Source organism: Aethina tumida, chromosome 1 (assembly GCF_024364675.1).
Source record: "Aethina tumida isolate Nest 87 chromosome 1, icAetTumi1.1, whole genome shotgun sequence".
Lineage (NCBI taxonomy): Eukaryota > Metazoa > Arthropoda > Insecta > Coleoptera > Nitidulidae > Aethina > Aethina tumida.
The window spans coordinates 37,934,890-37,957,425 of NC_065435.1; the positions used below are offsets into that span (position 1 = coordinate 37,934,890).

The following is a 22,536-nucleotide window of genomic DNA, read 5'->3' on the forward strand; positions in this document are numbered from 1 at the left end:
AACTATGTATATGCATTATAAATTTCAGCATGTAAAATAAAAAGATTTTCTCAACGTTGTGTAGTTGTTCTTTCTTAAAATGTAGCCCAAAAATTAATAGAAATCATGAATGATTGTAGAAATGTATTATATAAATGTCGTAAAAATAATTCAAGTTAATTTAATCGTAGTTGATTTTGTATGTCTTGAATATAAGCAGCCGGTAAATTGCACTCCCTAAAACAAAATACGTGAATATACATTGTTGTGGTGCTGCCATCCTTTACCCACTTTAATTTCTGAACTTTGTAACGAATATATTCTTCTATTTGTCTATCACGGCCTTCGTTCTCCAGTCGCATGGCTTTGCCCTCCTCAAATTTATCCTCGAACGCCTTTATCTTCGCCTTCTCCTTCTCATTTATTTGCATTAGTAACTCGTGATGGAACCTCTGGGTCTCCTCCTTTCTCTTCACCATGTCGTTTTGCTCCTTTTCCAACTGCTTTTTCTGTAGCTCACGATTCTGAACAAGTTAATCAAATAAAACAATTAATTACATAATTCATATGATAATGGAAAGGAAACTGTGCTTGCCTTTTTGAAATGTTCTTCTTCTTTGGCTATGGACATGGCTTGTAATTTTCTAATGTCGTCGATTTGCTTTTCTCTGGCTTTCCTCAAGTCGATGATTTGTTGTCTGTGCCTTAACGCATCTGCCAGCTCCTTTTCACGCCACTCCCTTTCTTTCTACAACAAAATCAAATCATCAGTCATCTGATCTGATCTGATGTGTTTTATGAGATAACGTACATCCTCGATGGTCTTTAGGGCGTTCAATGCGTCCAGATTTGCTTGTTTATCAGCTTCTTTCTTCTGCTCCGCTCCCATCCTGGCTTGTTCCTTTTCCCTGGCCAGACGCTGCTCCTGCTTTTCTCGTTCTAAAGCTTCTTCCCTTTCATTTTTCTTCCTCAAGAACTCGGCAATCTACAAATAACAAATGAACATACAATGAACAATTCCATGTTGTCCCACCAATGACTCACTCTCATGTCTGAGATTCTCAACTCCTCTTCTTGCACCCTCTTGTGGTGTAAGTTCTCGTTGAACGATTTGGTGTAGGCGTCGCGCATCTTAATTTGTTTTTCCCTTCTATTTTGTTCCTCCTCTTCCTCTTGTTTGTGTAACGACGCAATTAATTTGTTCATGATTTTGCATTCTTCCTCCCTCTTTTCTGCTTCCACCAGCTTGTTCACCTCGATCTCCTTCAACTGGAGACGCACTTCTTCTAGAACCCTTTAATAATTAAATTGCGGATTTGTCTAAGTTGTTTAAGAAAAAATAAACTCAGGGAATACTTTTGTTTACGTAGCTCTTCCTCTTTGGATTTTTGAACTTCCGCTTCTTGCTGTATTTGACGGTACTGTTCCATCATCATGTCGAGACGTCTGTCCTCCTCTTGCAACTCTTTTTTGATAAGCTGAAACATAATAATTAGCTCGTCATTGGATTTGTAATAAATGTTTGGTCAACAAAATGAATAATGTGACGTTAATAAGGAACAATATATAGTTGTCACCTCTTTTTCGGCAATTTGGGCGTTCCTGATGAAGTGACACTTTCTGGCCAATATGAGCCTGTTGGCGTCTCTAACGCGTTCGTCTTCTTCAATCATCAGTTCGTAAGATCTTCGAACGAGACCTTCGTTTTTGGCTTTCGCCTCCGCCTCCGCCTCGTCCAACTTGCTTCCTCTGGCTAGAGAATCTAACTTGACAAAGGAGGAGGCCAGCTTCTCCTTTCTGGCGGCGCTCTCCGCCTCCATGGCGGCCTTGGTTCGTAACGCCTCTTCGTGCATGGCGATCCGATCCTCCGCAGTGATGACCTGGAACCATCACTCGATTGTACCATGTGATTTAAGACAACTTACTAGTTAACGTTAACGTACGTGGGCCTGCTTTTTAAGACGAGTGAACTCCGAACTGGGCCATATTCCGGTGATGTCGGTGGCCGGCTTCCTGGACGGCACCACCAACACTCTGTTCATCTTCTGCTCGTGGATCTCCACCAGCTCTTTGCCGTTGCGCACGTTGCGGATTTTCTGGTGGATGGGCTTGTGATTCAGTCGGTGCGGGCATAATTTGATGCTGGGCACAAAAATAATATTGAATTGTGTTCAAAATCTGCATTGTGGACATTGACAACTTCGAAGGTGATATTAAAAAGGGAAATAAATTACCTGTGATCGGGGGGGATCGCAACTGAGGTTTTCTTACCCCTGGAAAACTTGCCGGGAGTCGCCATTGTGCGAAAAAATAACGAAAACTAAACAACGAGACCAGATTCCATCGACCAAACAGCAGCAGTAATGTGACGTTTAGCGCCAATATTCAAAGTGATTTAACCGGCAAACTGTTGACAGATGGTGCCACCTGGGCCACTACGGTCTGACATTTTACAATAACAATAAATGACAGAAAAAACGTGAAACGTCAGTTTCCAATATAAGTTACTAATCAAATAAAAATAATGTGATTGATGGAGATTGTTAGAGATAAAGACGTTCAAACGCAGTTTAATCGGCGGCGATATCAGTATTGCAATCGAGTTTTTTAAGTCGTATAAGACGAATGAGTATGAGAGGTGAGTTTCGGGAATTAATTTCGAATATTATCGCTGGTAATTGCAACAATTATCGTTACAACTCGCCTGTTAAACTAAGAATAGTTCGCACAAACAATGTAAATGTTTGTCCATCTATGTTTGTTGTGTTATCTTAACCTAACTTTCAATGATTTGCAATTATTAACATTATTATACAAGTAACTAGTGTTTTCCTAATTAACCGTGAAACTTCCCATACACCACATAAAAACTGGCGTTTGCATCACTTTCTTCATCAAAGTTGGACTTGTTTTCGTGGTGAATTAATTAATAATTTAACATTCATTATATAATGTTTGCATGTATTCATGACATTGTTGTTGCCTTGCCTGCAAAGGAAATGAATTCAATTCGAATTTGATCTTTGATCACTTGTGTATTTTTTCAGGGAAAATGGTTAACCGATCTCCCTGTATTCATTTGGGAACTGCCTCAGACATTCCATTAGCAAATATAATAAATTCCATTGAGGTAAGTACTACATAATAAAATGGGACTGACTGACTGACAGACAGAATTATGAACCTCCAATAACAATCTCAAGGAGATTTTGGCAATCCTTCATCCTTGTCTATGTAGCAAACAGATATCACAAATCAGATGTTTGTAAATATAAACATATTGTATAATGTGTTTACATGAGGTACATTGCTAATTGCTACACTAATCACGTATTTTAATTTTATTCTATTATATCCATTATAAATCATAATTTCAATAAATCACAAAATATTTTTGATCATGGTGTTTTTTATTACAATTTTTTTGTTTAATACCTTATTAAGTTCTCAAAAAAATTACTATGTATTTATAAAACAAATACATATCTTATTCTAATTTGATTTTGTTTGTTTTAGAAAAAAGAATGTAATGATTGTGAGTATAAAGGACCTCACCTGTGGATTTGTTTGTACAAAAATTGTCTGAGGATTGGATGTTCAGATGAGGCTAAAGACCACAGTACACTACACAATGTTGTAAGTGATAGTATAGTGTTATTAATGTCATGAACCTGATGGTTGGTTATATTCAAATGGATGTCAGAAAATGATATGTACTAGGTGGGGTAAAAAGTAACCTCCTTGACCACCAAAATGCACTGCTATCGCCAAAAAAGTTATGATGCCTTATAGCCCATTCATATTTAGGTCGACGTGTCAAATTTCAGCAAGATACAGCCCTTAGTTTTGGTTTGACAGCCAATTTTTGGTTACGTGTTTAGCACCATGATTTTCGTTCTCTCATAAAACATTATTTTTTGAAAGGCAAAGCGGCGAAGAAAACCAAAGATAAGTTGAATAAACATTATGAAATATTGGTTTGGAGAGTTTCATGGTGGCCAAAACTCCACTGCTGATGAAGTCCCCTCCGATGGGATTATCATACCATACTGTGGACCACCTCGAAAAAGGAAGAACCATCAACAGCGAGTATTACTACGTATTATTGGAGCGATTGAAGGCCGAAATCGCTGCGAAACGGTCTCACATGAAGTAAAATAAAATTGTTTTTGCCGGCACACAAGAGGATCGATTTAAGGCTCCAATTGCTTCTCCATCCATCTTATTTGCCAGATTTAGCTCCGTCGGACTATTGTCTATTCCCAAATCTCAAAAATTTAGGTCGTGGAGAAGTGTTTTGCAGACTTCCCGGATAATTACTTTTCTGATGGGATCAAAAAGTTGGAAAATCGCCGGAATAGGTGTATCGATCTGAAAGGGGACTACCTTGAATAAAATGAAAAAAAATTAAAAAAAAAAAAAAAAAAAAAAAATTGTTTCATTCCCAAGGAGGTTACTTTTCACCCCATCTAGTATGATGCTAGTTGGTATCAATAAGCTTGTGTTTTTTGTAAACTTGTAAACATTATATTGAAAATAACGTCCTCTTCAGTAAGTTAGTTAATGAACTGAAGACTTTGGAAACAGAAACAACGAATTTTGCTTGGCCTGTTTCCGACGTTCGGCCCAGTCCTGTAATAATGAAAGTAAAAAAAGTAATATAACAATAAGTACAACATAATCGAATTCTTTTGGATTGTGGTAGGGTGGTGGCTCCCTTGTTATTTCCCTCGGGAAACTACCAACAACAACATTCACAACATTGACAGACAGTTTAAGACAGCTTTCGAAATTCATCCACACCCATTATCCAATTTCAGAGCCAGCCTGCCCACGCGGTGCATATGAGCATATCCACGTTGCGGCTATGGTGCTACGACTGCAAATCGGAGGTGTTCATGGGGGGCGGAGCCGCCGGGCCGCCCGCCCACAATCAGATCATCGGCCCGGTCGACAGCGATCTGGAAACGGACGACGACGCCGCCTCGTCCACCATCGTAAGAGCCGTCGATTCCGGCCATGCCAGCAGCTACACGACGCTACGGACGGAATCACCCGATCAGCCGGCCTACGGCACGGTCGGGCTCAATGTTGGTAAAGTAGTTTTGATTTGAGTTTGTCATAAGTCAATTAGTTTGTTGTCAAGTTCGGTTCAGATATGATATGAATGATTTATTGTGTGTATTTATTTATTTTATTTGATTCAATTTATTCCTTATTGTAAATAAAATAAAAAAACAGCTTCGATAGACAATAATGTGAGTGTTGCGTTATTCCTTATGTTCCTTATTCGGACTACAAAGAGTACGTCGCGTTTTAGGTATGGGAGATGCGAGCGAGTCGAGCGACGAAGAAGAATCGCCGGGGGGATATTTCCGATCCGAAGAACGTCCGTCGGGCCTGATCGGGCTGCAGAACATCGGCAACACGTGCTACATGAATGCGGCGCTGCAGGCGCTCAGCAACACGGAACCGCTGACGAAATTCTTCCTGGACTGTCCGTCGTCCGTCCACCTGCTGAGCGAAGGGAGGAAGCCCGGGCTTTGTCGCACCTATCAGTCGTTGATGAAGGACATCTGGCTGAAGAAGGCGGGAGGATACGTAGTCCCTTCTGGTAAATAATTATCTAATCTAATGATGTCGTAAGTAACGTTAGTCTAATATAACGTTGTTGCGGTGCAGGAATTTTATACGGCATGCGGAACGTACATCCAATGTTCAGAGGGTATCAGCAACACGACACCCAAGAATTTCTCCGGAACTTCATGGATCAGCTCCACGAAGAACTGAAGCAGTTGGCGGCGCCAGATCCGTCTCCCACCCCCACCAGCGAAGGGGACACGTTTTCTCTGGCGATGGACGAGCCGGCGATGAGGTAGTGGTCTAAACGAATCGCAGTTGCCGGTTTTACTGACTGTTGTCATTTTTTAGCTACGACTCGAGCGAAGGCGAATACGAGACCTGCGACTCCGGGGTAAGCGAAAGGTCCAGCCTGAGCGACGACATGGAGCGACCGGCGTCCAGCGCCAAGAGGCGACTGAGCAGCAGGTGCGGGAGCCCCAACCGACGACAGAGGGCGCGAGTGCACAGTTGCAGCGTGATAGACTCTCAGCCGGGCACGAGCCAGAGCGGGCAAACGTCTACGATGAACAGCAGCGGCAACACCAACATCAACAGCAACATCAACAGCAACGGCAACAACAACAACAACAACAACAACAACAACAGCAGCAGCAAGAAACAGCTGAAATATCGTTCAATAATATCGGACATCTTCGACGGCAAATTGTTGTCGTCGGTCCAGTGCCTGACGTGCAACAGGGTGTCGAGCCGGGTGGAGACGTTCCAAGATCTGTCGCTGCCCATCCCGTCGAGAGACCACCTGGCGGTTTTGCATGGCCGCACGTCGTCGGCGAGTGGGGTGACAGCGGCGCCGGGTGGCTGCCACGTGTCCTCCTCCGCTTCGGCCCCGCCCACATGCTCGGAGGCGGTGATGCCAGTCCAGGACGGGGGCTGGGTAGCCTGGATATTAACGTGGCTGAGGTCGTGGTTCTACGGCCCGACAGTTACGCTCCACGACTGCCTGTCGGCGTTCTTCAGCACGGACGAGCTGAAGGGGGACAACATGTACAGTTGCGAGAAGTGCAACAAGTTGAGGAACGGCATCAAGTTCAGCAAGGTGCTTCAGTTGCCGGAGGTGCTGTGCATCCACCTGAAGAGATTCCGCCACGAGCTGATGTTCAGCAGTAAAATATCGTCAGCAGTTAGCTTTCCGCTAAGGGGACTGGACATGAGACCGTACCTTCATGCGGACTGCACCTCCAAGGTGTCCACCTACGAACTTTTCTCGGTCATATGCCATCACGGCACCGCTGGGGGCGGGCATTACATTTGTTACGCATTAAACTCAGGTTGTTGGTACGAGTTCGATGATCAGTACGTCACTAAAGTAACTCCGGACAAAGTACAGACTTGCGAAGCCTACGTGTTGTTCTATCGTAAACTATTAACAACTGCCGGAGATGACACAGTGAAGAGCAGGGCTAGTCGCATCCATGAAGAGAGAAATCGTAATAACACACTGGCCGGCGTCACCTACGTCTCGCGACAGTGGCTCAACCGGTTCAATCACTGTGCCGAACCGGGACCGATTGACAACAGCGACTTCCTTTGTCACCACGGCGCCATCGACCCCGAACGGGAGTCTTTCTTAAACCAACTGGCCATTACGGTACCCGTCGAGTTGCACGAGTACTTGCACTCCAAATACGGCGGATGTCCACCCTTGAACAACGTCAAAGTGTGCCCCGCCTGCGCGTCCGTCAGCAAAAAGATCATGTTCGAGATGGAAACCATTGTCAAACTGACCAGAGACGTGCACAACTACGACATCCCATACACTCACTACCTGTCCACCTCGTGGTACACCCAGTGGCACAACTTCGTCCAGAAAAAGACGTTGGAACCTCCAGGTCCGATTGATAACAGCAAAATCAACAGCATGGCACATCCTGAAGGCAATCCGGAGGCATCGGAAATCACCCAAGACATGTGGAACTTCTTCCACGGCATTTACGGTGGCGGACCCGAAATCCGTATCAAGCAACAAGTACAACTAACGGCCAACGTGTCGTTTACACCCACACCTACACCGGCGCCACCACCATCACACGTGAATGCCGGCGGAAATGGTCTGAACTGCGAATGGACTTCGTCGGCCAGACGACATCTCACGACGAACGATTCGCAGGTGGCGCCCTACTACCCGCCCACCATAAAGTGAGTATTACTACTACTACTACTGTTTCAGCTACTTAGTACATCCGATTTTTATTTTATTTTAGAAAGGACAACTCCCAAAGTATGACCGACTTGTCCGTTTTTTCGCACGGTGAACCCCTTGTAGACTCCGACGAGGATAGCGAGGTGGTCATCGACAAAATGTTGGATAACCACCTCATTGAAGTGGAGAAGATTGAAAATGGACGATCGCCCATTAACAAAAAGGTTATAAAAACAAAAATATATAAAATAAACACGTAATGAAAGGTGTAACAAACTTAACTAATTATTTATTTTTAACAGGTTATTTCAAGTGCGAACCATCCCAATGTCGATGATGACATCGACGACGACGAAGACGTTCGAAACAGCTCGAAGCACAGGAGGCGGCGTCGAAACGTAACCAGTTTGTAATTCATTTTTCTTGTAAATAATACATTGACTGTCTTAAGCAATAAAAATACTTTGGTCTAAACCAACGATTATATGTAAATTAATATGATTATGATTGCTGCAAGGTTGTTAATTTTTGTTTTTTCATTTTTTAATTGGCATCACGGGTTGTAATTATTAATTAATTGATCTTTGTTTAACAGCAATTTTTAAAAAAATTTCGATGATGTGTGTAATAAAGTCTAGTCAACAGTATGTTATTTGTAATCTGAGCAGTCGAACTTGTGCGTATGTATTTCAGTCACTGTAAATATTGACCTATTGTTTATTTGTTTGTTTGTTGAACATGTACCTATTGTATTTAATAAATGTGTCCATGTAAAAAAGGAACAATAAGTGTGGGTTTAACCAAATAATATTTAGCTCCAATTTGATTTTAGATTAAGTCTGTTGTATATTATTATATTTTGTACCGCAAATTGCAAACATTAAATGTATTCGAATTATTACATTTAAGTGCCTTTATTTAAATACAAAATGTAATAAGTGATTTATAATGAAATACATTAAAACTATTTGCAATTGAAATGGTGAGAACAATTATTGTTGATGTATTTAGTTTTAAAAAAATGTGATAAGGCAAAACTGCGATTGTACTGTGTAGTGTTAAATCAAGTTCTCTGCTCAGAATTTGTCCGAAACGAACAATGAAATCTTTGTAACTCTGTTGGCACTTTGCACAATCAACTGTTGAGGTTTTTGCAACCGGATCAAAGTCAGTTGGGTTGATCTTTTGTGCAAGAAAACTCTGAATTGTGTAACGACATATTTTGATTCCATTGTCTCTTCTTTATTATACCTCAAATGATTGAGTGGTAAATGCACAAATATGTCGTTATGATTTAGTTTTGGGTGACGGTTGTTGATTTCCATGAAATAATAGTACAATAGTTGCTTCCTTGTCCATTTCTAAGAATTATTTAATATGGTTCAAGAATAATTTTTGAAATGTTGCACTGGGAAGTAACAGAATGTTTTGCAGGGTTTTATGTATTGTAAATATAACAAAGAAAACATAGGGTGGGAACAGTGGAGGCATTTCCTTGTACATACATAACTTAGTATTATTAAATTAAATATAAATGTATAAAAAGTTTTAAGCCAAATTACAGTACGCAACTTGTAAATAATTGTGAGCGTACCGTGACCGTGTCTGACGTCTAATATATTTTTTCATGCCAAAAGTGTTACGTTAATTTTAAGACCACCATCATATATATATATATATATATATATATATATATACATACCGATCGAAAAACGTTTCTTCCTTCTCAATCTTGAGAGAGAGACATCATGCACGACAGAAACAGTGAAAGTCTCCCACTATTAGATAAACAGGGAAGGGGAGGAAACTTTCACTGTCTCTGTCGTGCATGATGTCTCTCTCAAGATTCAGACGGAGGAAACCCTTTTCGATCCGTACATCGGTATGAAGTGTAAAAAATGGAGATGACAAGTTTCCCACATCCATTGTCTAGCCCAAACCTTCCTGGGAAAATCGTGGATTTTCTCAGGAGGCTTTCGGATTCCATACTACAACTTCCTCCGAATATGTGTGTATGTCAAAAAGTAGTAAAAAGGAGGCGGTTGTGGGACTGATTCATAGGTACCTGAATATTCCGTTTGACCACAACGCTAATTATAACATGCTGTTAGTTTTTAGTTGAAAATAATAGTACACACAACTTGTCGTCTCTGGATATTTTTCTAAACTGTTAAGTGCATGTGATTTTTGTCTTTCACCGAGTCGCACTGCAAATTTTTACCTTTATTTGGTTTTTCTATTCAACTGTATCTGTGTAGGGCCGTTCCTTTAAAACAAAAACCTTCTTGCATTTACACGAATATTTAGCAAATTCAAAAATTACAACATACATGTTTTGTTGCCCACCAAAACTGATTGATTGATACGCGTATGTTTTTATATTATTAGACTTTTGTTACTGTGTTATAGTAATATATTTAATTGTACCATTGTTGTGTACTTTTTTACCCCCCATTTATACAAATGTAAAGGGTCATGAATAAAAAATAAAATGTCTTTGCCTCTGTTAAATTATATATATCTATTCACTACAAATAAAAAGTCTAGTACAATTTGGTCTTGCATTGATAAGTCTCGAAATAATAATAACACGGTATTATAATATATTAAATAACAACGTCAACATATATAAGAACTGTTTTCTGCTATGAACAATCTGTTTGTCTTATATTACACTGTGAAACGTTTTACAGCTATCTATTTGTTTATAATACATCATCAATGTATTCATCGTTAGATGCAGCACTTAGTAAATAGATTATATAAAACCTGTCGTGTCATTTAGAATTGTAAGAGAGGCCGAGACGCCTCCGTAACATCCAAAATGACTTTATCAAATCAATCGTAATAGCACTTTAAAATTAATGGGTGTTGCTTGTTTGGTATTTACAAAGTATACATTATACATATACATTTAATCGAGTTAGTTAGTTAATTAGTTAGTTATATATAATAAATTAATGACGACAAAAATACTTTTAAAATACCAAAATACAAATTATAAACAAAATTCAATCAAGTCAAGTATTGACTAAAATAATAGTAAGGATTTCGAATACAAAATTATATAAATTAATTTTTAATAATATGGCAGTATGTTCAGCGATGTAACCGATACGACAATGTTCCATCTGTTTCTTTAAGCAGTTCTTTTTGTGAATGAATTTATGACCAGAAAACGAGTTGCCAGGTAAATGTAACAGCGTTTTTCGAAATTCCTACTTTAACTGCGAATTTTTAATATGACTGACTATATTTAACAGACAAACAACATTGAATTATTGTAGAGGTTGAGGCTTTAGTGGCCATTGTTTCCATATCTATAATTGTTCAAGTTTATTGGTCGACGTTTGTTGGAATTAGTTCCTGATGTTTCGCCAGCAGGAGTGGTTAGACCGTTCTTATCTGCTTAGAGATTTTGGCGTTTTTGAGCACTGGTGTCCGTATTTTATCCAGCTTCAATGCTTCTTCTTTTCTATCCAAAAACAATTAGTACCTCGCTTATATGGTCTGCCCTAAATACATACATATAACTCCGACCTATCGTTAGCCAGGTAACTTACGAGATTGCAATGCTACAACCTCATGTTGGAAACACCCCAACTTTTATTAAAGATTCCACTCAGTTTGTTGAGACATTGAAAGGATTACATCTTGATGTAGAAGGTAGATTGGTCAGTTTCGACGTAGTGTCACTTTTCACTAAAGTTCCTGTCAATGATTCCCTAAACATGATATCAGAAATATTCCCTCCAGATATAGTGGATCTTTTCCGTACGTGCCTTACTAAAAACCATTTCGTTTGGAACAACAAATTCTATGAGCAGACTGAAGGATTAGCAATGGGCAGTCTTCTTCATCCAGTGGTCGCCTAACCGAATAAGCCAAAAGGATATGTGCCACACACCACCTCGCTGAAGAACAAGAAAACTCAGAAAAAACACTACAGACCAACGAATACAAGCGCTCAGAAATACGATGTACAATGAGATCTCACACTAATAATAAAGATCCGATCCACCTAGTGAGCCCACGATTGGTAAAGCTTTTCTCCCATATACATGTAAAGTTACCAATAGAATTGAAAAAATCTTATTAAAACATAACATTCGTACTGTTTCTAAACCAACAAGGAAGATTCAACACAGTCTCAGATCTGCCAAAGATAGGAGAGACCATCAAACAGCTTCTGGGATATACCGCATACCATGCTCTTGCGGGAAAGTATACATTGGTACCACAAACAATTCAATTTTAAGATACATAATTGCCTCGACAATCGGATATCACAAGAGAATGATCAGGAAAGCAATTTAAATTCCATAAACTCGGAAACAACTTCAACAACAGAAAAGAAAAAGCATTGAATCTGTATAAAATATGGACATCAGTGCTCAAAAACATCAGAATCTTTAAGCAGATAAGAACGTCCAACGAACAGAACCTCTGAAGATGCTAGCCACTCGTGCTGGCGAAACATCAGGAAATAATTCCAATAAACGTCGACCAACAAACTCGAACACAACTATAGACATGGAAAAATTGAATTATTGTTGAAAAATTGTGCAAATAATCAATCCGATTTCAATTCTAAGTTGTTTGTGAAATTCCTGTATATTCGCTTTAGTGTCTCGAGACGGCATAAGCAATTTTTTACACAACTAGTGTATAAAAAAAAAAACTGATGACCCACGAAACGGGTAAACTAGTACATAATATAAAATTGTTTTGAAATCCACGTTCACGTTTATTTATTGCTAACTTTCTTGACAACAGTACACCGATTCGTTGTTTATCCATGTTTAGAAGAGACGTTTACCCGTTTTGTGGGACTAAATAATAACCAAAGTCGCTATTTACAATAGTATTTAATGATTTCCTCATTTAATAATATACATTAAAATGTAATGACATATTTCTATCGAGTCAAAATGTATCAAACCGAATTTAATCTAGCCAAGATTTGACAAATTTTGACCCTATGAGAATTTTGTGTTTTATTTATATATATATATATATATATATATATATATATATATATATATCCTATGTAATAAATTAATAAATGTAGACCTAATAATAAATAAAAGCAATATTTATAACATATAAAAGAAAATATCTTAGCCTATTTGATTATATCTCTTACAAATGACTAAAAAAATAATAATAGAAAAATGAGAGAAGGTACAAAAGTGTTAAATAGTAAATAATACTTTGCGCAAAGACTTGTGTACGAGATTAAAGTAAGAACAATTCGTATTATATCATCCTAAGAATAAAAATAATAGAAATGCTCCCACGGATAAAAAGAAACACAGTATATAAAATAACTAATTGAGCATTTTAGTCACGAGTCATGGCACTTGCCTTGAACATTTTGTTTTATTTGCCATCGTCACTAACACAGCGGATAGGTAGAAGAAAATAAAGAAAATCATTGCATTGCACCTCTTACGTAATACGTGCCACTGTTTCCTTCATAGAGTTGAGATCATTAATATTAATTAGTTTTTTTGTGCTTTGTTTATTTGAGACGATAGTTGTATCGAGACGAGAACTATAATGTCACAATAAATATACGAACGTTAATGTTAATAAAAGCAAGGCGTAGAAAAGAGTGTCACGTATCCGCGTATCCGTGTATCCGCGTATTCGCGTATCCGACCGGTCACACTGTGCGTAGCAACGCCGCCGATGAATTAAAGCCATTTTGCCTGCCGAAATAAACGCCGTGTTTGTTTACATGTTTACAATGAACTTATGCCTTGTGTGTGGTTTTGTTAAAATGGTTTTAAACGCACGCGACGTACGTACGAACGTACTACCCCCGTTTCGACCCGGAGCCTCACGTTTGCAGGGCGGTGGTGATCTCGTCGTGGATCGTGGCCAGTTCGTGTATTCGAGACGCCAGCTGCGCGTTCAGCGTCAACAGGATCTGTTTCTGGGACTCGTGGGCGCTGAGGGCGATGTCCAGCTCCGACTGCGCCAGTTTGGCGGTCGCCTGCAGCTCGAGGTTCTCCTTCTGCATCGCCTGAAACATACGCTCGACACGTTATATATTTCGATGGAAAGGGTCGTGACAGCCACGGTGGTACCTGAATGTCGGAGGGTTTGTGCGCCGACACCTGCTTGATTTCAATGTTTTTGCTCTCTAGTTCAGTCTCAAGTTGCTCCACCCTGATCCGCAGCGATTGGATCTCTTTGCGAAGTTCGTCGGCGATGTCGCCGCCCCCTGAAACGGAAAACGAATCTGATGAATGAAACGTGAAATAACTTCTTTTAGTGAACAATAATTTGTGTCACAAATATTACATGTTTTATTAAAATACAGGACCTCTCTCAATGAAACACGCGAATCAAACAAATAATATGTGATCTTAAAAAGAAAAATTTGGCTGCTCAGAAGTCTCCTATATTCTCTAAAGCCATCAGTCACATACAAATTCTGTCCTATTTTTTAAATAAGAGCCAAACAACTCAATCAGACCCCCATTAAAGTCATACCAATACAATTTCTGTAGCAGAATATTGTGATCAACATTAAGCCTTAGACAACATCAACCTGACTTTTTTGTTGCACGAGTCGGTATAAATTGACTAATTATAGAAAGATTTGAAATAATCGATCTTTTTGACATCACCAGACTTAGCCAATTTCCATGATCTTGGAAATACAGATGATTCAATTATTTTGTTATAAATAATGAAATCTCTGCCCAAATACATAAGGATAATGCACCACTCCGACCCATCATTAGTACGCCTGGGTCACCAACATATAACTTAGTTAAGTATCTTACCAGATTGGTCCAACCTCATGTTGGAAACACCCCAACCTTTATCAAAGATTCTGCTCTACTCATTTTGTTGAGATACTGATAGGATTACATCTTGATGGAGAAGATAGACTGGTCAGTTTAGATGTAGTGTCACTTTTCAGTAAACTTGAAGTTCCTGAAAATTTTTCTGTAAACATGATTATCAGAAATATTCCCTCCAGATATAGTGGATCTTTTCCGTACGTGCCTCACTGAAAGCTACACATCGGTACCACAAAACATTCAATAGGGACTAGGATTAAGGAACATAAACGAAACTGTATCCTAGGACAATCAGACAAGTCTGCTGTAGCTGAACATGCCCTGTTAGATGGAAATCACAAGATAAAATTCCAAGATACACAATTGGTTGCCTCGTCAACTGGATATCACAAAATGATTGATGAATGATTAGGGAAGCAATTGAAATCCATAAACACGGCAACAACATCAAGAGAAGAGAAGAAGCATTGAAGCTGGATAAAATAACTAGTATAGATATGGGGACAATGGTCATTTACATAATCCTGTTCCGTTAGGCATTACAAAAGCTTACGTTTCATTACTAAATCTCAACAGTTGCTCCATTTATTTATTATAATTTTTTTTCATTTTATAATCACGGGTACTTTCACATTTTACCAGTGATCCAATTAATAGCACATACGGTCCGGTTCGCCACATGTCACCCGAGCGGTCCGTGGATTATGAAAAACGTTACATAAATCTAAAAGAAGGCAAGACGAGGAAGCGATCCTTGGTTCGCGGAAATCGGTCAATTTGACGTGGAAATCGACGCTGAATATACCCATAATGATATTCACTTTCCCCCGGATTCACGATTGCACACATGCACGGTAAATAAAACAAATTGCCAAGAAACGCCAAGAAACGCCAAGAAACGCCAAGAAACGTCAAGAAACGGTACCTTTGCTGTTCTCCAAGTCCGACTGGTACTTCGCCTTCATCCTCATGTTCTCCTCCTTCAAGCTGGCCAACTGTCGCTTCCACTCGTCCACGTTGGCGGTGCTTTCCTGCAAGGCACTGGTCAGACGGGCGTTGTTGCTTTTCAGCGTCGCCAATTCGATCTCCCATTTCTTTGCGTTTGCAGAACTGAAAATTAAAATTTCAAATAAACGCACAATGATGGCGAGAAATCGGCATAAATTTTAAATGCATACAATTACAAATTATATAATTAAAGGCGTTGATCAATAATTTGTAAATTTACGAATAATTACGTTAGGAAAGCACGTGTTGGGCTGTTTGCCAATATTAGAAAACCGTTTCCCGTAAATGCGGCGCAACTAAAAGCCGAAACGATCCGTTTCACACCGCTGTTAAGGGGAAATATGTTGTTATTTTAATTAGCCATTAATCTGATCTAATTTGATCTGATCTGATCTGATCTGATCTGATTAATGATCGCCGATACTTTTGTGTCCAGCACTAATTTCACAAAAATACGGTGATGAGATAACTGAACGGAACTGAACTGAACCGAACTGAACTTTTAAATGTAATAAATCAATCATTTCCATTACGTGTCTGTAGAAATCATTGTTGCTTGTTATATGCTATATCAATAATTGTTTACATAAACAAAGCTCATTCTCATTATTTACACTTTCTTACACGCCGTTTTGAATAAGAACGCAGCACGCATGGACAACACCAAAACATTGTTTCGTTCAATGGTAAAATTTTAATTAGTAAAAATATTGTTTCGACAAAGTACACGCCATAATTATAGAAAACATGAAACCAGTAATTTTTTTCTTTTTATAACAAATTTTTATAGAAACAACATAAAGAACATAAACTAGATTAACATAGTTATAGTTATGGTGAATGAACGTATAAACTGTAATTTATATTTTTCGACTTTTACTGTTAATATAATAATGGTCTTTTATGTGGTCACAACAAAAGACACGATTTACAATAGAATATTGCAATACATTTTTGACAAATCAAACAAATGTGAATTGGACGAATAATCTGAATTAATTACGAGACGCAGAAATCGAGGAAGTTCATTGTTTGTTACGTTTTTAATACGATTTTTATGTAACGATTGAACATTTACGAACTGCATAAATGAAACTGTTTTACGTCTTCGTTATATTGATACTATTTGGATATTTTTGGTTCGTTCATGTCAACAACTAACACAACAACTTCCTGATGACCAACGATGACCAACGATGACCAACCACTTTGCATGACATGCTTTTCTATGTAATGTTCTATCAAGAGGGTCTATCAGGTTTCTTAAATATTCAATTTAATTATGCTAAAATACAGAAATAAATGCCTGTACAAAATTTGGGAAATACTAACAATGACTAAGAAGTAAAATTATAATAATGCAGAATAATTTATTTTTGTTTAAATAAACACATACGTGGTTAAACAATTAAGTGAAATTACTCTCTTGATAGAACACTACATAGAAATCATCAGGAAGTTGTTGTGTTAGTAGAGTTAGTTAGAGTTGTACCACGCACTTATATAATGACTGTAAAGTCTCTGATGGTGGACCGTCCTACAAGGAGCCACTGTTACTATTCCCCAAATTTTATACAGCCATTTATTTATGCATCTTAGCATAATTAAATATTCAATTTAATTAATTTATTCATTACAACGAAAAATAGTCTTAATTTGAAATTATAGATGTTAATTTATTTTGAACAATTGCAAATAAAAGCATCTTTCTTAATAAACATTTTATTTGCGGGGAAGGTTCTTAAATATTCAATTTAATTATGCTAAAATGGATGTATAAAATTTGGGGAATAGTAACAGTGGCTCCTTGTAGGACGGTCCACCATCAATGATTTTACAGTCATTTTAAAAATACATGGTACAGCTCTAACTAACTCTACTAACACAACAACTTCCTGATGACCGATGATGACCGATGATGACCAACCACCGTGCATGCATTTCTATGTAATGTTCTATCAAGAGAGTAATTTCACTTAATTGTTTAATCACATGTGTGTGTGTACTTAAATAAAGATAAATTATTCCATGTTTTTATAATTTTAATTACTTCTGCATAAAGGTTCTTTATCTAATTTACTTACTACAACGAAAAATGGTATTAATTTGAAATTATAGAATTTAATTTATTTTGAACAAATGGAAATAAAAGCATCTCTGTTAATTATAAACATTTTATGTACAGGGAAGGGTTTTAAACATTCAATTTAATTATGCTAAAATACATAAATAAATGCCAGTATAAAATTTGGGGAATACTAATAATACTCCTATATTATTATATTTTATATTTTATATATTTTATATTTTATTGTTGTTATTGTTGTTTAACCACATGGGTGCCTACTTAAATAAAAATAAATTATTCTCTATTATTATAACTTTAATTACTTCTGCATAAAGGGTACTTTATCTAATTTATTTATTATAACGAAAAATGGTATTAACTTAAAATTATGGATTTCAATTTATTCTAAACAATTGCAAATAAAAGCGTTTCCGTTAATGAACATTTTATTTGCGGGGAAGGTTCTTAAATATTCAATTTAATTATGCTAAAATGCCTATATAAAATTTGGGAATACTAACAGTGGCTCCTTGTAGGACGCTTCACCATCAACGACTTCAGCATAACACCACAAATTTGCAATTAGTAAAATATTGAAAAATAATAAGTATAAAAAAATAAATACGCGTCGTGCACCGAACGGATAGAGAGCACAAAGCAGCCGGAGAAATAGAAAGCGAAATAGCAACGGGGGAGAGAAGACGTGGACGCGTGCCCGACGAAGGGGGTTCCGTTGCCGACATCGCCCACCTATAAAAGGCGCGATGCATTTTTGGACGGTATCAGTTTACACGTAGCAAACGTCGAAGAAAAATGCTTGCCGCCACAAAAGTGAGTGTGAAAAGTGAAGAAGTGAAAAGCTTTGAAAAGTGTGTCCCTGTGTTTGTTGCAGGTGATTCTAGCTCTGGCCTTGTTCGCCGGCGCCCAGGCGGGTTATCTGTTGGGCGGATCGGGGCACGATGGAGGTTACGGTGGCGGCCTCGAGGGTTACGGCGGCGGACACTCCGACGGGGGTGGACACGAGGATTACCACGTAACAATCTCTCAAAACTTGACTTGTTGGATGCTTAATTAGGATTAAAATTGTTTTATTGTTGACAGGAACCGGCTAAATACAGCTTCAATTATGCGGTCCATGACCCGCACACCGGTGACGAGAAACAACATCACGAAACTCGAGAGGGTGATCAGGTCAAGGGGTCGTACACCCTCAAGGAAGCGGACGGTACGACCAGGATCGTCGAGTACAAGGCTGACAAGCACAACGGATTCGAGGCAGTGGTGAGTGATGTTCACACTCTACAAACTGTTGATTTCCCCTGTCGATTTTCCACACTCGATAACTAATTTAATTATATGGGAACCACGGCCCAACGACTGTGAATTTCAACACTATATTTATTTATTGTAGGTTCATAAGATTGGTGAACCAAAATATCCAGAATCTGGACACGGACACGGTGATGGATATGGAGGCAGTTACGGTGGTCACTACTAAATTAAACTGATAAAAGTTTTACGTTTTAATAGGACTCTTTGAAACGATTATAAAAAATTAAACAAAACAAAAATTTAAAGTGTCCTATTAAAACTTTTAAATCATTAAAATTTTATTCAAATTAATGTGATATGTTTGTTAATTTCTTATATTTTTTTACGATGAGACAAAAAAGAATAAAAATATCTACTAGCTTTATGTTATTATTATTATGTTGCACTTTTGTACAATAAAATCAACATAAATGGAAGACGACTTTTATTTAATAATACAATATTAATAATAATAAATTGAATGCATATGCATCTAACATTTGCATTGATTATCAGCATCTGGCATATGTACGGCGCACTCCAATAGTCATTGGAAAGTCTTTGCTGATGATTTCAACGCTTCAATGGACCAACGGACGTATTACATGTGTCCGAGACATAATAAAACAATGTGGTGCCAGACTTTATGTAATTCGAATGTGTTAAGACATCCTTTGGCATATTGTTTGTCCGTCCAAGTAAAAATACAATTGTGTACGCAAGTTATCCTTATATCCTTCGTCAAAACGGCAGATCAATTACATGGGAATTTCGGGCCGAAATTAACCCATAAAATGTCCGAAATTTCAATACTGAGAACACTTCGAAATTAACAGAATTAACCGTTTAATGTCAAAGACATAGAAAATTTAAAATTTAAAAAACACTCATTATTATATTTTGACCATTCGTGAGCCCATAAGGAGCTCCAAAAATCTTGCATGTAAAATGTTTTGATTCGATAGTCAAAGCCCCTGAAACGCAGAGCGGGGTCTAGTTTTACGGTAAAACTACACTCCGCACTTTAAAAATAATAAAAAAAAACTGTTATTTTTCGAGCCCAAAATTTTTACTTTTGGGCTGAAATTATTTCATAAAATGCCCGAAATTTCATAATCGACAAAATTAACCGTTTATTGTCAATGAGAAAGTGCAAGTACATTGAAAATTTAAAATTTAAAAAACACCCTTTATTTTTTGAGCTACATTTTTTTTATTTTGACCATTCGTGAGCCCATAAAGAGTTCGAAATTCTTGAAACGCAGTACTTTTGGGCCGAAATTTCATTGCGATTGTTACGCCGTTTTGGAAAGTGCGAGGTAGGTTTATAATGATAAACTGGAGTATCACAAAACATTATTATTGGTTAATTATTAAGTAATGATGACATCACATACCTTTGAGCGAGTGCCAACTTTAGCCGATCGTTCTCGTATTTGAGCTGCATATCGATGGGTCCCTTGTCCGACTTGATGACCTGATGGCTGGGGCTCTCGTTGCTCTGGATCGCCGACACCGAATGGCTACGGGGATGGGGTATCTCGTCATCGGACTTCGTATTAACCGTCGGCATTTGGGCACTCCCTGAAACCCAACACCAATTTACCGTACTCAACCAATATGTCTCACCCAACTTTATCTTATCTCAAACAAACAGACGATACGAACGATCGATACGTGTGATCATTGCAACTTACCTTTCATAACTGGCATTACTATATTAAAAAAGAAGAGAGAATATGTATGTTAAATGTTTGTATTGTGACGGGACGTTCTTACCGGGTGGCTCGAGCAAGTTGTCGACTTGATCCTGGCCCGCGGAAGCGGCCCTCGCCGTTATCGGGCTGGCGTTGGCGCTCGTCAGCGGCGTAACAGCCGCCCCACCGTTCGACGTCTCCTTAATGATGGCAGACCTCGTCGCCTCCTTCACCTCATTGAACTTGTCGATGAACTACAATTAGTAGAGGGGAACAACAATTAGTAGAGTCACACTATATAAATAAATGTGTCTGGCGTTTACTTTTTGGAGTTCCGCCTCCGACGAGAATCCCAGCCCGTAGACGGTGTTGGCCCTGACGTCGGACCACTGGCCGAATTTCTGCGACGTCTTGGTGAAGGTCATGTTGGGCGTGACGGTACTGTTGATGACGGCCTTCTGACCCTCCACGCTGATGATGCGGTAGAGCCCTCGTGACGAGTCGTAGAAGAAGGAGACGCTGACAGCCGTACTGGAGGCCGGCATCCACGACCGCTTCGTCTTCGGGTCGATGTGGAAGACGTGAGCCTTGCACGTGAAGATAGGCTGCTCACTGAAAATTATTATACCTTTTAACTCACATTCAACAGAACAGCTTTATGTGGTTTATATGCTTATATTATTTGTTTTTTCAACTAGTACATTATGAAACTTTAAAAACAATCTTTCAACATGCCAAAAATTTGAAATTTGAAAAATTTCACTTTTAGAATATATAACGAAAAACATTAATAATTCAAAAACTGTTACTCTTTATTGATTTATATTAAATAAAAATTTAGCAGCAAAAATAATTTAAGTCTGATTATAAATTTTTCCCAACAGTAAAAAAAGTGAAATATAGTATAAATAAAAACATAAAATTGACATTATCCATTTGTTGATATTAAAAATAAATATAAAAGTAAATAATACACATACATTCTAAATGTGTTAATTATAAATACATTATAAAATATAATTTAGGTATTACTTACAACTGCATAATGTGTTGGTGGAATATTTTTATAATTACACCTTTTATAATTAGTTATACAGAATGAACATTTTTTTTTATCTTGTAAAGATTTCTACATGTTAAAATATTTTATCGCAATAATCCAGATAATATTCATTAGTACATAAATAGATAAAAACCTCAATTACTTAGTAGTATATTACAAAATTATGTAAATGTTCAGTTTTGTTTACTTTGGGAATTATCTAACAATATAATCATCATTGTTTCCCAAACATTAAAGAGACTGGAATAAATTTTGTATGGTGTGGAATGTGTCCATTTCATTGTAATTTATTGAATTATTTATGTCGGATGTGGGTAGTTTGCAAATATGCTCAGATAAATTACGTATTAATCAACTCTTATTAAGTGCACTTTTCCTGCTATTAATTAAATGATTATTCACACATCTAATAAAAATAATTAATATAGGTGAGAGGGAGTGGTTTTGCGGATACAACAGGATCACCGGCCAATAGAAATAAAACAAATAAACACAAATAAACGAGAACGGAGACAATTTATTTATAGGCCAAAAATGAAAAGAAGGGTGTATTTAAAAATTGAAATAAAAACACATTATTGACTGGAGCTGGGTCACCGTGGCAAACAGACGGATTCTAATGGAATGTTTATATTATTATTTACCCCATTGCGTCTTTTCCCGACGTCATTGAGAGAAATATACACAATATACAAAAACAACACTTTACATTAAAAAACTGGCTGTCCTTAACAATCTGACAAGAAAACTACTAAAAGAGACAAGGTGTGCCAACCGTATGTGTATAATATCCCAAGTTCGAGCGT

General features: G+C 37.9%; 4 protein-coding genes across 7 annotated transcripts; 2 read left to right on the plus strand and 2 right to left on the minus strand.

Annotated features, from left to right (window-relative positions):
• Positions 1–108: 108 nt before the first annotated feature.
• LOC109599370 (cilia- and flagella-associated protein 45) lies at positions 109–2,405 on the minus strand. The gene is made up of 9 exons (XM_020015362.2): positions 2,214–2,405; positions 1,923–2,121; positions 1,557–1,859; positions 1,336–1,457; positions 1,024–1,273; positions 791–964; positions 575–727; positions 271–503; positions 109–216 (listed from the first exon to the last, which is right to left on the minus strand). The coding sequence occupies exons 1-9, from the start codon at positions 2,276–2,278 to the stop codon at positions 156–158; spliced, it is 1,560 nt and encodes a 519-aa protein (XP_019870921.1). The 5' UTR covers positions 2,279–2,405; the 3' UTR covers positions 109–155.
• A 51-nt stretch (positions 2,406–2,456) lies between these two features.
• On the plus strand, positions 2,457–10,193 carry LOC109599368 (ubiquitin carboxyl-terminal hydrolase 20). Of its 3 annotated transcripts, none has more exons than XM_049961328.1 (9): positions 2,457–2,617; positions 3,027–3,109; positions 3,496–3,615; positions 4,800–5,073; positions 5,300–5,593; positions 5,662–5,857; positions 5,911–7,758; positions 7,824–7,986; positions 8,065–10,193. In XM_049961328.1, exons 1-9 carry the CDS (start codon positions 2,605–2,607, stop codon positions 8,173–8,175), a joined length of 3,102 nt encoding a protein of 1,033 aa, XP_049817285.1. In that variant the 5' UTR covers positions 2,457–2,604; the 3' UTR covers positions 8,176–10,193. The 3 variants fall into 3 exon arrangements, with proteins under 3 accessions (XP_049817285.1, XP_019870919.1, XP_049817287.1); XM_020015360.2 differs by having other exon boundaries at positions 5,662–5,854; XM_049961330.1 differs by lacking the exons at positions 2,457–2,617; positions 3,027–3,109; positions 3,496–3,615; positions 4,800–5,073 and adding an exon at positions 5,140–5,237.
• Positions 10,194–10,258: 65 nt separating this feature from the next.
• LOC109599344 (homer protein homolog 2) lies at positions 10,259–22,511 on the minus strand. 2 transcript variants are annotated; one of them, XM_020015328.2, is made up of 8 exons: positions 22,375–22,511; positions 20,991–21,279; positions 20,750–20,921; positions 20,668–20,685; positions 20,368–20,554; positions 15,509–15,693; positions 13,858–13,994; positions 10,259–13,793 (listed from the first exon to the last, which is right to left on the minus strand). In XM_020015328.2, the coding sequence occupies exons 1-8, from the start codon at positions 22,398–22,400 to the stop codon at positions 13,608–13,610; spliced, it is 1,200 nt and encodes a 399-aa protein (XP_019870887.1). In that variant the 5' UTR covers positions 22,401–22,511; the 3' UTR covers positions 10,259–13,607. The 2 variants fall into 2 exon arrangements, with proteins under 2 accessions (XP_019870887.1, XP_019870889.1); XM_020015330.2 differs by lacking the exon at positions 20,668–20,685.
• On the plus strand, positions 18,363–19,329 carry LOC109599345 (adult-specific cuticular protein ACP-20). The gene is made up of 4 exons (XM_020015331.2): positions 18,363–18,490; positions 18,552–18,692; positions 18,761–18,940; positions 19,071–19,329. Exons 1-4 carry the CDS (start codon positions 18,473–18,475, stop codon positions 19,155–19,157), a joined length of 426 nt encoding a protein of 141 aa, XP_019870890.2. The 5' UTR covers positions 18,363–18,472; the 3' UTR covers positions 19,158–19,329.
• Positions 22,512–22,536: the final 25 nt, after the last annotated feature.

Bases quoted from the DNA above. Each gene is read 5' to 3' on its own strand.
- LOC109599370 (XM_020015362.2), bottom strand. From the start codon at position 2,278: ATGGCGACTCCCGGCAAGTTTTCCAGGGGTAAGAAAACCTCAGTTGCG. The intron at 2,122-2,213 runs GTAATTTATTTC...TTTTGTGCCCAG, and splicing joins GCGATCCCCCCCGATCACAG to CATCAAATTATGCCCGCACC. The intron at 217-270 runs GTGGGTAAAGGA...ATTTTGTTTTAG, and splicing joins TACAAAGTTCAGAAATTAAA to GGAGTGCAATTTACCGGCTG.
- LOC109599368 (XM_049961328.1), top strand. The intron at 5,074-5,299 runs GTAAAGTAGTTT...GTCGCGTTTTAG, and splicing joins CACGGTCGGGCTCAATGTTG to GTATGGGAGATGCGAGCGAG. The intron at 5,594-5,661 runs GTAAATAATTAT...GTTGCGGTGCAG, and splicing joins AGGATACGTAGTCCCTTCTG to GAATTTTATACGGCATGCGG.
- LOC109599345 (XM_020015331.2), top strand. The intron at 18,693-18,760 runs GTAACAATCTCT...TATTGTTGACAG, and splicing joins GTGGACACGAGGATTACCAC to GAACCGGCTAAATACAGCTT. The intron at 18,941-19,070 runs GTGAGTGATGTT...TATTTATTGTAG, and splicing joins ACAACGGATTCGAGGCAGTG to GTTCATAAGATTGGTGAACC.
- LOC109599344 (XM_020015328.2), bottom strand. From the start codon at position 22,400: ATGACGTCGGGAAAAGACGCAATGGG. The intron at 20,922-20,990 runs GTAAACGCCAGA...TACTAATTGTAG, and splicing joins CGGAGGCGGAACTCCAAAAA to TTCATCGACAAGTTCAATGA. The intron at 15,694-20,367 runs GTATGTGATGTC...TTTAATTTTCAG, and splicing joins AAGTTGGCACTCGCTCAAAG to TTCTGCAAACGCAAAGAAAT.